The sequence below is a fragment of the Anoplolepis gracilipes genome, chromosome 4 (genome assembly GCF_047496725.1).
Source record: "Anoplolepis gracilipes chromosome 4, ASM4749672v1, whole genome shotgun sequence".
Taxonomy (NCBI): Eukaryota; Metazoa; Arthropoda; class Insecta; order Hymenoptera; family Formicidae; genus Anoplolepis; species Anoplolepis gracilipes.
This window is the reverse complement of record NC_132973.1, coordinates 9,660,883-9,674,598: the sequence shown is the minus strand read 5'-3', so window position 1 is coordinate 9,674,598 and position 13,716 is coordinate 9,660,883. Positions and strand designations below refer to the sequence as shown.

The window sequence follows — 13,716 nt, the reverse complement described above, 5'->3', positions numbered from 1 at the left end:
GCGATTTCTGATAATTTTTAAATAACTGCAGGTATTAGTGTCGACACGGTTGTATCGGCTTTACCAGTGAAAATTTGCAAGAGAGTTGCCAAGTCCCTGGATTCGAGAGCACTTTGAAGCCTCGCTGTAGCCTCCTTGCCACTGATCCTGTTTTATAACAGTATTATTAGAATTATTATTAATTAGATAAACAATACTTTCGTAAAAAGTCATTTATCGTCACCTTCGAGATCGCTTTGCTCGTTCCCAATCTACGTATAAGTCAGTAATGATCGCGTGCAATCTGTTTAGAATCTCGGTATCTTTCATCATAAGCGATCTAAGTTCCGTTTCTTTCTCTATCAACTCTTGATACTCGGAGCATAAATTTTCTTTTGGATTGGATTTCAACTCGCATTCGTCGAGAGCGTCCAGAATTTTTATCTTTTGTATTAAATCGTGGGCTGCTTTCAGTCGGGGGAGAATCAATTCCAGGACTCTAGATATACTTCCTTCTGCTACTTCTGTAAGACAATCCATGTTAATCTACTCGATTTACAATTTCGAAGAGAAATATAATAATTGATAATTACCGCAAAACACGTCTAGCTTTATCTTTCGTTTCGTCGCTTCTTTTGTCAATATATCTCTGAGAATTATAATGCTGGATATATTCTCGCCGAGAAATAGCGCGCTTCCTTTCCTTTATTATTAAAATATTTATTAATTTATTAAAATATTGATGACGAATATAAATTTAATTTTGTGCCATAAACTAACTTATATTTGCATTTAAGAACCGTCCCGATGAAAGATGAGATATATATTAAGATAGCTTCTCCTTCGTGAATGTGAGGTCTTTCAGGAACATCTGGCAATATTAGAGAAAGCCACGCATGCATCTGGAAAAAAATCTAATAAGGAGGATATGGAAAAAATCGCTTTCTTGCAAGAGCAACAGAATGAATCGTACCTCAGCAATCGTAAAATTGCCGTTTAATTTCAATTCATTAAACGGACCACTGGACTGTGTAGTGTCGTCGTCCTCGTGTTGTCTGACGTGTAAAGACAAAGCGTAAATAGGAATCAGGATTTTACGGCAACGTTTCGGCAGTATCTGAAGATTATCAAAGATATTAACAACATAAACAGACTTGAAATTCGAAAACGATGTGCAAAATATACCTGGGATGTTACGTAAATCTGCAAGGTACCCGGTTGACCCTCAATTGATCTTAATCGCATTTCCAAACGATTTGTATTAATCTGTCGATAAATAATTTCTCGTAAAAATAGCAGAAAAATATTAATTTTTAAAACATTTATAATTTATTTTTTAAAAAATTGCATATATTATAAATGTACGATATATTTACTTGGCATCGATAAGTAGCAAGGACGAAATTGCCCTCTCTAGGATCACAAGCGGATAGGCTGACCACTCCGCTATTATTCTCCGTCTCCAACAGATCGATAGGAGTATCCGATTGTATGAGAATATTGTCGATCGATGCGTCCAGCTCTACAGAAAGGGAGTACGACGCATCCTCCTTATGCAATATCATCCTACGAATCAATTTAAATTTTTTTTTTTAATTTTAATCTCAATCAATTTTATATTTCAAGAGATTTTTATATTTAGAGAGAAAAGGAAATTTTGATTGCAACGAGCTTTACTTATGATTCAGTGCCAATATCAAGGGTGCTAAAGGATCCGGCATGATATTGGACGACTCTTTCTCCTCATTCAGTTTCTCCTGCAGTTGCTGTATCTCCAGTTTTAATCTGGCCAATCCAACATCGCTCTGTCCTGCTTCTAATAAACCAGGCGGACTGGTAGTTAATCCGAATACTCGGCCTGAATAAGTCGTTACAAGAACCTCGGGATAATTCGCGATGCCAATTATACCACCCACGACTGTACTAATACTTTCGCCGGCATTCTGCAATATATCACGACTAAATTAATCTCATTCAATTCGATGAAAACTTGGCTCACGATGGCTTACGTAGTGATAGCGTAGAGTGGACGTTACATCTTCATCGGGAAACGTGTACACCTCGACGACTCCGTCTTGTCGACCCACGAGGATATCCATCCCGTCATCCTGCAACTGGTGGGTATCCAACGAAGTGATTCCTGAGCCTGTCGAAGTCAACAGCCAAGTAATTCGAAGAGTTTTATTGCCTTGGAGAATCAACAGTCCGACTCTACCGTCCGCGGTGCCAACCAACACGCGATTCTTCGAGTACACCTCTCCGTCCCTAAAAAGTGGTATATAACAATTAATTTGAAATAATCCATTTAATATGTTGCTTATGATATGAATATTGATGAAACGATTATATACCTATATACAGAGAGCACCGTAGGAGCACTCGGTAATCTCAGGACCGTCGGACTTTTTGTGCCATGTAAAACGCGTACCTAGAAAGCAGAAAGAGATAGAATGTATGATAGAATATTATTAATATAATTAATAATTTATAAAATTGCTTTCTTCAATTAACATTTAGAGCAAACTACTTTCCGGGCGAATGTTTGATATGTTTCTAATATTACCGCGCAGTCTGTACAAGCGAGGATAGCGTACACCACGTTGCCGTCTCCAGGCAAGAGCACGACGTCGTGCAACGTTTCCCCGGCCAGATAGGAGTCGGCGTCCTTGCAGTCCCTGTACCTGTGATAGAGATCGCGAGCGCACGCTGCGAGATCAGGACCGAGGACGTACCTAAATGGAATAAATTCGCAATGATAATTAATAGGAAATTATACGGAACGTGAAGAAAATCACGCATCGTGAAACGAAAATATAGTGAGCTTACATAGCAGAAATTGGATCTATGAGGCTGGTATCGAACTCCAAGAATAGCTTTCCCTTTCTCGTGAATCCCTTTACAGAACTGCCGTAAGCAATGAAAATCTTATCCCTCACCAAACCTATCGAACCACCAAGAACCATTTTATGGATTTTTGGACCGGGTAGAGATTTAAATGATAATTGCAGCTCGCCCTTTTTCATACCTACAATAATATAATATAGTTTTGTTAATTTTTTTCTTTGTATATTCAAATATTATTTGAATATTCATTTTAATATTCTCAAGGAAAAAATAGTCCATTTTACAATCTTAATAATGTTTTACTATATTCTATATAAAATATTGTTCAATTTTGCGAACTTTATTTTTTCTAAAAAATGTAAAAATGATTTTAATTATTTTTTCTATATAAATAGAATAAGAGAGTATATACAAGATATATATATATATATATATATATATAATGTACTATTTTTTCTAAGTTAATATATTACATATATTAATATCAAAATATTTTTTATGATTGTTACGAAATGCCTTTTTTGATATTAATTTTTAATAAAACACAAAAATAAAATATAGATACCATAAATGTGCACTATGCCATCGTGATCCGCAACGGCGAATTTTTGCGGCTGCTTTGATGTCTCATTAGACGGAAATATGATAGTTGTGCCACGTGAGGTAACTCCTACTGTCGTGTAATCTATTCTTGACAGCGCCAATGTCATCGCGAATTACTTATTTAATTAATCTTGAACTACCTATTGAATAGAATTGATCCGATCAGATTGCCATTATTCTGTTAATCAGGGATTGAGAAAAATTAATAGTTTAATTCATTGATTTCACAGACTTTCCTAGCGTAAAGCGATATAAGAATGTATAAAGACGGTGACAGAAATGCCGCCACGACGATCGATTTAACCATAGCGACCTGTGACACAACAAAATCTAGTTTTTGAAATCAGGACTCGTAATAAAAACTAGAAACTAATAATAAAAACTAGAAACTAATAAATCTTCGCCGAAGGATATTTACTCAGATTTATTAGTTTACATTTTTTCCACACATACACACATACACACACACACACACACACATATATATATATATATATATATATATATATATATATGTCCTTTTACATATAAATTATTAACAAATAATATATACACTCGATTTTGTTTCGAAAATATAATAAAATTTTTTTATTTGAAACATGTATCACATATCATGATTTGATAATAATTGCATATTAGAAAGAGAAAGTGATTTGATAAAGTTGATATTTATTTATTTAGCTAAAGTTGAGTAAATATTCGCTTAATTAAAATAATTCAAGATGTGTGCAAATCTATTGTTTAAATAATTTATTAATGTTTTTAAAAATATTTAATAATATTATATAGACTCAAAACTTCTACCCTTCTGATTCGAAATATTTAGAAAAATAAATTGAAGATGGTGTAAAAGTATGGCTCAAATATATATACTCTACAATTAATAGAAAATATAAGAAATTGTTTAAATCACTTGTTAGAAGAAATGGAATTGTTAAAACAAGTGTTTAAGTATATTTTATAAATTTATATTCATTGTCGGGTTTCTCTCTGTCGAAATTAAAATATCGTTCGAGAGTATCGAAACTTTGTATGAATCGAAAATCGAGAGTACAATCTGGTTTTTAAAAACAGGAGGTGTCAAAACATTCATTTGTGTGCATCGAGGAAATTAAAAATTTATATATTTAAATGTTATATGATTTGCTGTTATTTTATATTTGTAATATTCTAATAGCTAGGAGGGAAAGATTTAAAAATAAGAAGGTTATATTAGAACAGCTGACTTGAAGAATTCATAACCTAATTATGAGTAATAAGACTAATAATGCAGGTAAATATATTGCTTCTTTTGTTTTGCAAATAGCGTAATTAATTAAGTTAATTAAACCTCTAAATGTGAGAAACGATATATTATATATGTAACAAAATCTTCCTTTCATTCAGGCGAGATAGACCCTGTACAGGAACAGCTGACTGGTAGGGTACGAGAAGTTGGGAATTATGCAATCTGGAGTTTGTCGAGTTGCAAACCAGGATTCGGCGTGGATCAGCTTCGGGATGATATCACGGAAACCTATTGGCAATCGGACGGACAGTTACCACATTTAGTCAATATACAATTTAAAAGAAAGACAACGATTCGTGACATATGCATCTATACAGATTACAAACTGGATGAGAGTTATACTCCCAATAGGTACAGATATTTTTCACAGATATTTGTAGATAGAAATTATTAGTTGTTATTAATGTAATTTTTAAAATAACTTTTGTCAAATTTTAGAATAAGTATCAGAGCTGGGACCAACTTCAATGATCTCCAGGAGGTAGAAGTGATGGATTTAAATGAACCAAGCGGTTGGATAGTGATTCCCATTAAAAACATAAATGACCGTCCCATTAGGACGTTCATGATTCAGATAGCAGTCATCAGCAATCATCAGAATGGCAGGGATACCCATATGAGACAAATCAAAATCCACAGTCCTGCACAAGATATTCTCGGTCCACCGGCACCTTATATTCCAGGACAATTTCTGACCAATGAATTTTTACGTTATGCTACTATTAGATAAGATTTATATATGAGAAAGATAAAAATTTTATTATTTATTTGATAAAATTCAGTTTAAAATATATTCCAAGATTTTTTATTTTCAATCATTAACAGTTTATTTTATTCTATTGTATTGTATCTATTTGTTAAGAATATATCATCTTTATTAAATTATAATATTAGAAGTGAAATTAATTCTGAGACTCTCCTTGTATATGTATGTACACAGATCCATATTTATAGCATTCATATATACGTGTTATAGATTGGAATTTGAAAGTGTACAAATTATGTGTGAAAAAACTGTAAACACAACATACTGTTGGGTAGTACACTCAGAGCCAATCCACTGTTATCAGTCGTGATCGGTAGCTTGAGGCCACACTGTGTGTATTCAAATATGTTATACAAGTTTGTTCTAATTATTATATTAATATGTATGACAAGGTGCGAGCATTTTTCTCAATCTTACTCGATGGAAAATTTGTATGCAATACTTGATCGAACGACAGAGTACTTTAAAAATCTCACTAATGGTAAAATATTAATATTAATATCATAGTATTCCCTTCTATATATACAAATTTGTTTTTATCTATGAAATATTTGATTTTTAGTTTATGAAATATTAAATACTGATAGTTCGAATAGTATTAATAATGAAATTACTGAATATATGGAAAATGCGACAAAAACAATCCTTCAGAGAAACAAGCGACAAAAAAGGAGTTTTCAGAATAATTTGCAATCCAATAAAGGTAAGCAAGGAATTTGAACTCTGGCTGTATTTGTGAAATCCTATAATATTAATTGAAAGAAACTGTACAAAATACATATTTAATATTAATATTCTTACTTTTAAATTTATATCAGTCTGAGAATTTGCTGAATTTTCCTTCGATACCAAAAAGCTCCTTGAATGCATGCTGGCAGTTATGATCTGTTAGATATTTAAGAAGTTGACCCATATCATTGTGACGCTCGGTGGTAGGAAAAGAGACCTCTTGAAAATCTGTAAACTTGCGCAAGCTGTCCACATCATTGCAGTCTTCCACTTTTTCCAATAATTTTATTAATATTCTGTGCCAGTTCATAGTTTTAATCTGCAAATTATAAGCATGTAAGTTATTCCTGTCAAATAATTAAAATATAGAAAAATTATTGTTAACGTTACCTTTTGCCAGCAATAGTCGCAATCTTCCAGATTTCCCTCCATACAAATGATTCCCGGTTTGCCAGCTAAGCAGAAGCCTGTGATGGAATTCTCTTTTGCCAAATTTGCTACATCTCGTCGTTTGAATTTGCTGTATATGTGATGACTGTAAATCCAATATCTAGAGAAAGTCACCGCAGTCTGTGTCTCTTCCATGTCACTCTTACTCGTGTCGTTACATTTAATTGCTTGGTTACACATGGAAGCTTCGAAATAAGTGTCCGCATTGTCCTGCAGCCACGATATCAATGTATAGATACAGGGCTCTCCTGCTTCCTGGGCTTTGACGATAATAGAGAGCTCCTTATTCAATAGACACTGTTGTGTTCTGTCCAAGAGAGAACTTCTTGCATATACGTCAGGTTGCTCTTGTGGATAGTTGGTTGGCAGATTGACCAGTAATTCAATATTCCCCTATAACATGTGATTGCAAGCAACATGTTAATGACATATTTTATATAGTGAAGAAAAAATCTCCTAATTTTAATCTTACATTAAGTAATTGAAAGCACGTATTATTACATGTTACATATAAATATTATATTACACCGTTCAACGGGATCGCGATAGCGTACTCCAACCATCGCGGTGATTCTCGATCGGGGTGTTCGATGTATTCGTTGATGTCAGCCAAAACCCCATAGTCCGCCACGACGAGCTCGTTCGGGTAGACGGACTGCAAAGCCTGCAGCTCGTTCACCTGTGCTGTCAGATTTTCCGTCACCTCCCCTAGAGTGGACATGTTTTGAACGCCGACTCATACGATAAAATAATAAATCCGTCCGTCTTTCCTGGATTATTAATTTGACGACATTCAGTTCGGCCGAACTGACAGGGATAAATACTGATATCGTTCAGACCTTTTTTTTACGTGAAAGTGCTTCCAACGATTACGTTGAGGTTATCAAAAGATCAGCTGATGCGTCAGCTGATACTCACGTTGAAGTAGAATGATCATATTTCTTTTAAATAGCAGTCGTTTAAAAGTATACATAATAAGTATATACAAATGAAAATAATCTTTCAATATTAGTAGTCTATATTAAAATATTTGTTTTTAATTTTATAATTATATTTGTTTTTATTTTTATAATTTCATTTTTATATTCTCATGTATATATAATAATAACATATATGTATAATTTATTAAATTAAAACGATTAAATAAAAAAATACGTAAGAATAAATTAAACTAAAAGGAAAATTATTTTCTCTATTTTTTAATTTAATTTTTAATTCATTAATAGTTATATTTAATTTAATATACAGACGAAATATGATATTCTAATGAATGCAATTGAATTATAATTCGAAACTGCTTAATTTTATTTACAGACGTGAATATACTAGAAGGTTTCGAAGAGGCTCATTCATCCTTCAATTTACCGGACTTCCAGGACATAGCTTTTTTTTCCATACAAGATGAGCATCATCAACAATGGCTTGCAGCAGCCGTCCATTCTTCAAATATATCGCTTTATCAATTCATTGTACATACATCACAATATCTTATTTAAACGTTAAAAGAACATAAATAATTTTCTCTGCTTTCTGCAACTATAATTATTTTTTTAGGATGATAAAGCGCAACTCGTGGGCACGCATCCGCTATCCGATGGAAAACGGATAATCATAAACAATTATAGCGCCGGTACGCTTATAGTCGTGCAAAAGGGCACCGATGGCATTGTCATTCTACGTCTCGGCAAAAACAAGAACGGTGATTACGAATTACAATTCAAACAAGAGTTCGAGATTCCCGGAGTGATGCACGCGGACATGTGGCCCGGGATGAATCAACTGTATTTAGGAGTCGCGTCGGAGACGAAGATATTTATATACGTGTGGCTCGGAGAGCACTTTGATAAAACTGATACCTTGCATTTTGGGGCAAGAAAATTATTGCCCTTCCAAAACAAGAGCTTTATGCACGTTGCGATCATAGGATCTCTCACCAAGATATTCCGCTTTTCCGTGCGTTCCAATAAATTCGTGGAGATGCAGAGGTTGCATTACGCTAGAGATGTCAGCTCGTTTTACTTCAAGGAAAGCCACTTTGAGGAGCGTTTTCTTGTTTTGGCCGGTAACGATTCTACAATTTTGTACAAAGAAATGTACGGTCGCTTCGTGCCGTTTCAGAGAATCGCTTCGGCGACGTATATTCATTCCTTGGCGATGGGAAACACCATCGTTCTTCTCTTCGCGGAGGAGGATGCCGTAGAAATTTACCAGTATAATGGATGGAGATTTCTCAAGACGCACACGAAACAGTTGTCCCACACTCGTCAAATTCGTCGAATTCGCTCGTACGATAATCAAGATGTACTGGTGGTGCAACATCAGGACGGCGAATGGAAGTTCCTGAGACCCGTTTGGACCGCGAAGAAGACGTGGAAAGCTTTACAGAACGAAATAGCCGTTTGGTGTTTGGAGGTCAAGCGAAAGTTGTCGGGGAGAATTTTGGAAAAAATTCCAAAATCCAGAAATCTTGTCATCTCGAATGCACACATCGGTCGACTTCGTGTTCAAAACGTAAGAGATATTCGTCTCTTATTTTTTGTATAGTTATTATTTTGAATAGAAGGTATTTTTATCCTTCGTCTTGAACTGATTATAATAAATAAAATTTAGATTTAAATATTGCTTACAGCTTAACGATTATAATACCGAGGAATTGATTCACTTGACGCGACAATACAAGAATACAATCGCCAAATTAAATGCGGCAAATAGTCTCCTGCAAGAAACGGAAGATAAGGAAGGATCCAAGCGTAGAGTCTTATACGGCAAAAAGATTACAGTCAAGTGCAAGTCATCTTGCCATATTCATCATATTATTACGGATGACAAAATTATTAAACCTACTGCTAAGTACTCGGACGCTGCCAATCAGACTTTAGAATTTGCCAAAATAAGAGTACAAACTATAAATAACTGGAAATGCCCTGTTCCTAATTTTAAGATAGACGATATATCTGTGAAAGAGTCTATCAACGGGATACTGATGCAGGACCTGCAAGAAAAAACGTTAAAAATTTCAGGAGATCAAGAAGTTTCAGGCAATTTGTTATATAACACGCTAAAATTCTTTCATGTTTAAATATTTATTTTAATTTAATTTAAATGTTAAATTATTAGTTGAAATATTTAAAAAAACATTTAAATATTAAAATATTTTTATTTCTTTTATCTTTGATGTACGGATTTTAGGTATACATACCTTTGACAATTTGCACGCGACAAACGCTTCGATTCCGTTGGACATTGCGACGAGTAGAACTCGGCAAACAGTGCAGATGAGAAACGCAAGAGTGAAAGAGCTACGCCTACTCGAGGACGAATTTCTTTTGCCATTGAATGGATCCACGACCATAATGAACGGCTCGATAACCGCCGCAAAAGTGAGAGTCACGGGACTTATCGAACTGAAAGGCGGGATAACAGGCAAAGGAATTGAAAAATTAGTGCCTTTGAAATATGTTTCCGCACCCTTAACCCTGCACGGCGATCGCTTTTTGCAAAACGTGACCTTCAGCAACTTTATCAAGGCCAAAGATGTCGTTCGAACTGACGGACCGTCGCTGAAAGAAATATTGGAAAATCATGTACCGTTAGATTCCAATGTACCGGTGCACTTAATATTATCCAGTGATAAGACAGTAATTATTTGAAATTATTTTAAAATTTATGTACGATATGTGCGACTGTATCGTGAATTTATATCTCGCATTTTTATTTTCACAGCAATGGAGCAACGTGATTTTGTGGGACTACGCGAATTGGGTGACGAAAAATTCTACCGAGACTGTTGTTATTTCTGGAGCAAAATTTACAAACAACAGTGTCGTTTTGACAAATGCTACCTACGCCAAGCTTCCGATTCCAAAGTATGTTTCTCTCTCCTCGCTATAAAACATGTATAATTCTAAAAATATGTTTCTTTCAGACTGACGGTTCCTTTATGTGCTACGGAAGTCGTTATTCCGGAAATTATAATTTCTTCGATGACGTTAGATGATTTAGTTGTAGAAAATTTAAATGTTTCGCACGTAATCGGAGCTGATAATTTGAACACGACCATCTTCAATCCAGTGTCAGCTTTGCACAATGTTGATTTTTCAAAGAAGCTATTTACGGGTCGCGTTTTCGTCAAGAATATTTCAGCGTCAGAAATTAAGGGAACAGATCTAAGAGGTAAAACCAGCCAAATTGACAAAGAGATTTCGTGATATTAAACTTACATAATTACATTATGTAGACTTGAATATTCAAATGAACGAGTGGATGGATGTAAAGTGCCTCAAAGGACCAATAAACATTGCGAAGCTCGTCGTTGATAATCTTGAAACACCAGCCTATCTCAATCTCTCTTTACCTATAAAAATAAATAACGTAATCGTAAAAGCGGATAGCAATATCGAAACAATCAATAACATTAATATACAGTCTTTTATGGAGAACGTGCTGAAAGTAAACGACGTAATATCCTTAGAACATGTGACATTTGGTAAGTGACGCCTCGGATATTTTTTTTTAATTCCAAATGAGAATTAAGAATCTAATTCATTTATCGTTTTTTTTTTTTTTTTTCACAGCCAACGGTTTTACGTCAAATCATGTATACGCTTCGCATTCGACATTAAATCTCTCCCATTTAGATACGCATCTCAATTTTCAGTCAAAACGAATTTCTACAACATTGAAAACAGATGGGATAAATGTGCCTCAGACTTTCGGTTATGTCGCGAACGATATACCGTCGACATTTATTATACAAGGTACGCTAGAACCCAATAGAATTATATTTTATAGAGCGATAAAAAGATTTTAAATGTATATACATCTATTTTCAGGATCAGCCAAATTTTCAACAGAGCCAGCTGTACAAAATATACAAGATGTGAATCTTAAACAATTATACGAGAATATTTGGATGGCAAACGAGAATACCGTTCTCTCTGGTAGCAACATGAATCTTAAGAATATAACTTTAAACGCAGATGTTACGATAAACGTAAGAATGACTGAAAAGGAAGAATTGTTGAGAAACAAATACTATCACCGAAAAAAACAAAAAGCAATTTAATTATTCTTTTGCTTCAGAATCCTGCAAATTCCTTGAATGTAAAAATGTGGTCGGAGTTGTCGAGCAAATTGTTGAGCAAAACGAAGGAACAGCATATTACCGTAGTTTCATCATTCAAAAATGTTGAAGTGCCCGCTATCGTCGCGGCGAACAATGCAACTCTTGAATCTTCGGACATTAGCTTGAAGGATATGCTAACTAATTCCTTGATGAGAGATACGGCACAAACCGTAAATACTGCGTGGCACTTTGAAGAATTGGATATAAGTAAGGCAATTTAAATTAGAATGAAGTAATATTATTACTAATAAAAAAAATTATTTTTGCTGAACGTATAGATAATTTCAATTGGGATGGTAAGCTCAATGGAATCGACTTGAACACCGACATTGTTAGATATGATGCGAAACAGAACATTATTACCGGAAAGAAGACAATTTCAAGTTTGGCAACCAAAGATCTCTGGTTGTTAAATATAAATTTCTCGGACTTGGTTAGCAAATCTTTAACTCAAAAGTGTCAGAAGCTAACTACAATTAAAGGTCGAAAAACTTTTAACAACATCGTCTTGAACAATTTGAGGTAATCGATATCTTTGTTCAAGCGATATTATTATTAAACAATCTCGTTAAAAATTTAAACCTTTTTTTATTAGTGTCAAAGGTACGATTATGGGTCGCAAGATCGAAGAAGCACTATTAAAATCTGGAAATCAGACATTGTTAGGAATCAAGAAGATACAAGGCCAGTTTAACGCGCCTTCTCTTATTACTGACGGCACCGTGAATGACGTAAATCTAACAGAGCTGACAAATAATCAAATGAAGAAACATAAAGTGGTGCAGACGATAGACGGCACATTCGATTTCAGGAATGATCTTGAAGTTTTCGGAAATGTTACAATCAGCGGACTCTACGAAAGAACAGACTTAACAAACATTAGTAGTCAGAATAAAATAGACGCCGTCTTGGATAGAACGACGAAAGTTGTGGAATTAGTAGAGGACATAACAACTGCATTGCAAAGTGAGTCATAATTTTGATCAGACACAAATATCGTTTACACATATTCTCTAATAATTCAAGTTATTTTTCTACAGATCGTGCAATTTATGTGAATAAATTTGAAGAGGTAGACGAGAATATATTAGAAATTACTTCTAGCATTTTTAATGCCGAAAATGCGATAGATCTGAACAGTACTTGTCTTTGCGAGTCGGAGAATGTTTCCTCGTTTTGCAACGATACGAAATTATTTGATATTCTCACCGGTACAAATTCCAGCGCGTTTCTAACGAAGAAATTAGTGCCGCTAAATAATGGTGTGTTTGCAATAGTGGTATCGTCGGATTTCATCTGGATTCATTCATATATTGCCGCAGAGGAACAGTTCTATCGAGAAGCAGGTGAGTCTGTAATAAAAGAAAATTATTGACAATTATTAGAAAATGCAGATTATAAAATTATGAAACATTGTTGTTTGACAGAATTATACGTGCCTGGTATACTTGAAGCAGCTGTAGAACCGATCAATAATTCAATATGGATCATTTTGCGATTATCTCAACAAACCTTGATATTGCGTTATCAAGTGTGGAAAGAGCTTGAACGATACATTTTGCCAGGTTCGAATTCGTTTATAATCAGCAAGACACCGAACAATCAACATCTGCTAATACGATCTGACGGTATGTGGAATCTCGAAGGAGTCTCTCATCCTGAACATATTTTTAAAATGCCTTTGGATGGAAAAATAACAACTTTTGCTCTCGGTGCTGATTATTACGTCAAAGCGACAACGGCAAACAACACGACTGTTTTAAAAGCGCGATTTGTAGGTAATTAGAATGTAATTTATTAATAATTTTTGTAAATGAGTTTAATTGCGAGCTCAATACGTATATATATATATTGTAAATATGTTTTACACTCGTATATTTATTATTCTTATTCTTGCAAATCGAAAACGAAAAAAATATAAGAAAATTTATA

General features: G+C 34.3%; 4 protein-coding genes across 6 annotated transcripts; 2 read left to right on the top strand and 2 right to left on the bottom strand.

Annotated features, from left to right (window-relative positions):
* Positions 1-10: 10 nt before the first annotated feature.
* On the bottom strand, positions 11-3,533 carry LOC140664794 (BBSome complex member BBS7). 2 transcript variants are annotated; one of them, XM_072890268.1, is made up of 13 exons: positions 3,389-3,533; positions 2,806-3,004; positions 2,543-2,711; positions 2,331-2,407; positions 1,989-2,244; positions 1,657-1,922; positions 1,356-1,545; positions 1,165-1,245; positions 953-1,096; positions 760-893; positions 573-682; positions 224-503; positions 11-147 (listed from the first exon to the last, which is right to left on the bottom strand). In XM_072890268.1, the coding sequence occupies exons 1-13, from the start codon at positions 3,531-3,533 to the stop codon at positions 18-20; spliced, it is 2,181 nt and encodes a 726-aa protein (XP_072746369.1). In that variant the 3' UTR covers positions 11-17. The 2 variants fall into 2 exon arrangements, with proteins under 2 accessions (XP_072746369.1, XP_072746370.1); XM_072890269.1 differs by having other exon boundaries at positions 760-881.
* Positions 3,452-7,568, bottom strand: LOC140664802 (RWD domain-containing protein 2A). 2 transcript variants are annotated; one of them, XM_072890285.1, is made up of 4 exons: positions 7,186-7,568; positions 6,600-7,052; positions 6,282-6,528; positions 3,452-3,566 (listed from the first exon to the last, which is right to left on the bottom strand). In XM_072890285.1, the coding sequence occupies exons 1-3, from the start codon at positions 7,378-7,380 to the stop codon at positions 6,295-6,297; spliced, it is 882 nt and encodes a 293-aa protein (XP_072746386.1). In that variant the 5' UTR covers positions 7,381-7,568; the 3' UTR covers positions 3,452-3,566; positions 6,282-6,294. The 2 variants fall into 2 exon arrangements, with proteins under 2 accessions (XP_072746386.1, XP_072746385.1); XM_072890284.1 differs by lacking the exon at positions 3,452-3,566 and adding an exon at positions 4,809-4,942 and having other exon boundaries at positions 7,186-7,500.
* Positions 4,568-5,529, top strand: Apc10 (anaphase-promoting complex subunit 10). The gene is made up of 3 exons (XM_072890289.1): positions 4,568-4,699; positions 4,813-5,065; positions 5,153-5,529. The coding sequence occupies exons 1-3, from the start codon at positions 4,675-4,677 to the stop codon at positions 5,442-5,444; spliced, it is 570 nt and encodes a 189-aa protein (XP_072746390.1). The 5' UTR covers positions 4,568-4,674; the 3' UTR covers positions 5,445-5,529.
* LOC140664793 (uncharacterized) lies at positions 5,764-13,655 on the top strand. The gene is made up of 16 exons (XM_072890267.1): positions 5,764-5,961; positions 6,043-6,183; positions 7,974-8,128; positions 8,214-9,170; positions 9,289-9,697; positions 9,849-10,297; positions 10,383-10,525; positions 10,585-10,832; positions 10,897-11,145; positions 11,234-11,416; positions 11,492-11,652; positions 11,742-11,991; positions 12,063-12,306; positions 12,380-12,750; positions 12,825-13,130; positions 13,212-13,655. Exons 1-16 carry the CDS (start codon positions 5,826-5,828, stop codon positions 13,568-13,570), a joined length of 4,761 nt encoding a protein of 1,586 aa, XP_072746368.1. The 5' UTR covers positions 5,764-5,825; the 3' UTR covers positions 13,571-13,655.
* The last annotated feature ends 61 nt before the right edge of the window (positions 13,656-13,716 follow it).

What these genes read in the sequence shown, in the direction of transcription:
- LOC140664794 (XM_072890268.1), bottom strand. Translation starts at nt 3,533, where the DNA reads ATGACATTGGCGCTGTCAAGAATAGATTACACGACAGTAGGAGTTACC. An exon ending in TTGCTACTTATCGATGCCAA is followed by an intron (nt 1,246 to 1,355) that starts GTAAATATATCG and finishes ATTTATCGACAG; the next exon opens with ATTAATACAAATCGTTTGGA. An exon ending in GTTCTTAAATGCAAATATAA is followed by an intron (nt 683 to 759) that starts GTTAGTTTATGG and finishes TTAATAATAAAG; the next exon opens with GAAAGGAAGCGCGCTATTTC.
- LOC140664802 (XM_072890285.1), bottom strand. Translation starts at nt 7,380, where the DNA reads ATGTCCACTCTAGGGGAGGTGACGGAAAATCTGACAGCACAGGTGAAC. An exon ending in TCGCGATCCCGTTGAACGGT is followed by an intron (nt 7,053 to 7,185) that starts GTAATATAATAT and finishes CACATGTTATAG; the next exon opens with GGGAATATTGAATTACTGGT. An exon ending in GCGACTATTGCTGGCAAAAG is followed by an intron (nt 6,529 to 6,599) that starts GTAACGTTAACA and finishes TATAATTTGCAG; the next exon opens with ATTAAAACTATGAACTGGCA.
- Apc10 (XM_072890289.1), top strand. Translation starts at nt 4,675, where the DNA reads ATGAGTAATAAGACTAATAATGCAG. An exon ending in TAATAAGACTAATAATGCAG is followed by an intron (nt 4,700 to 4,812) that starts GTAAATATATTG and finishes CCTTTCATTCAG; the next exon opens with GCGAGATAGACCCTGTACAG. An exon ending in GAGAGTTATACTCCCAATAG is followed by an intron (nt 5,066 to 5,152) that starts GTACAGATATTT and finishes GTCAAATTTTAG; the next exon opens with AATAAGTATCAGAGCTGGGA.
- LOC140664793 (XM_072890267.1), top strand. Translation starts at nt 5,826, where the DNA reads ATGTTATACAAGTTTGTTCTAATTATTATATTAATATGTATGACAAGG. An exon ending in TAATTTGCAATCCAATAAAG is followed by an intron (nt 6,184 to 7,973) that starts GTAAGCAAGGAA and finishes TTTTATTTACAG; the next exon opens with ACGTGAATATACTAGAAGGT. An exon ending in CTTAGAACATGTGACATTTG is followed by an intron (nt 11,146 to 11,233) that starts GTAAGTGACGCC and finishes TTTTTTTCACAG; the next exon opens with CCAACGGTTTTACGTCAAAT.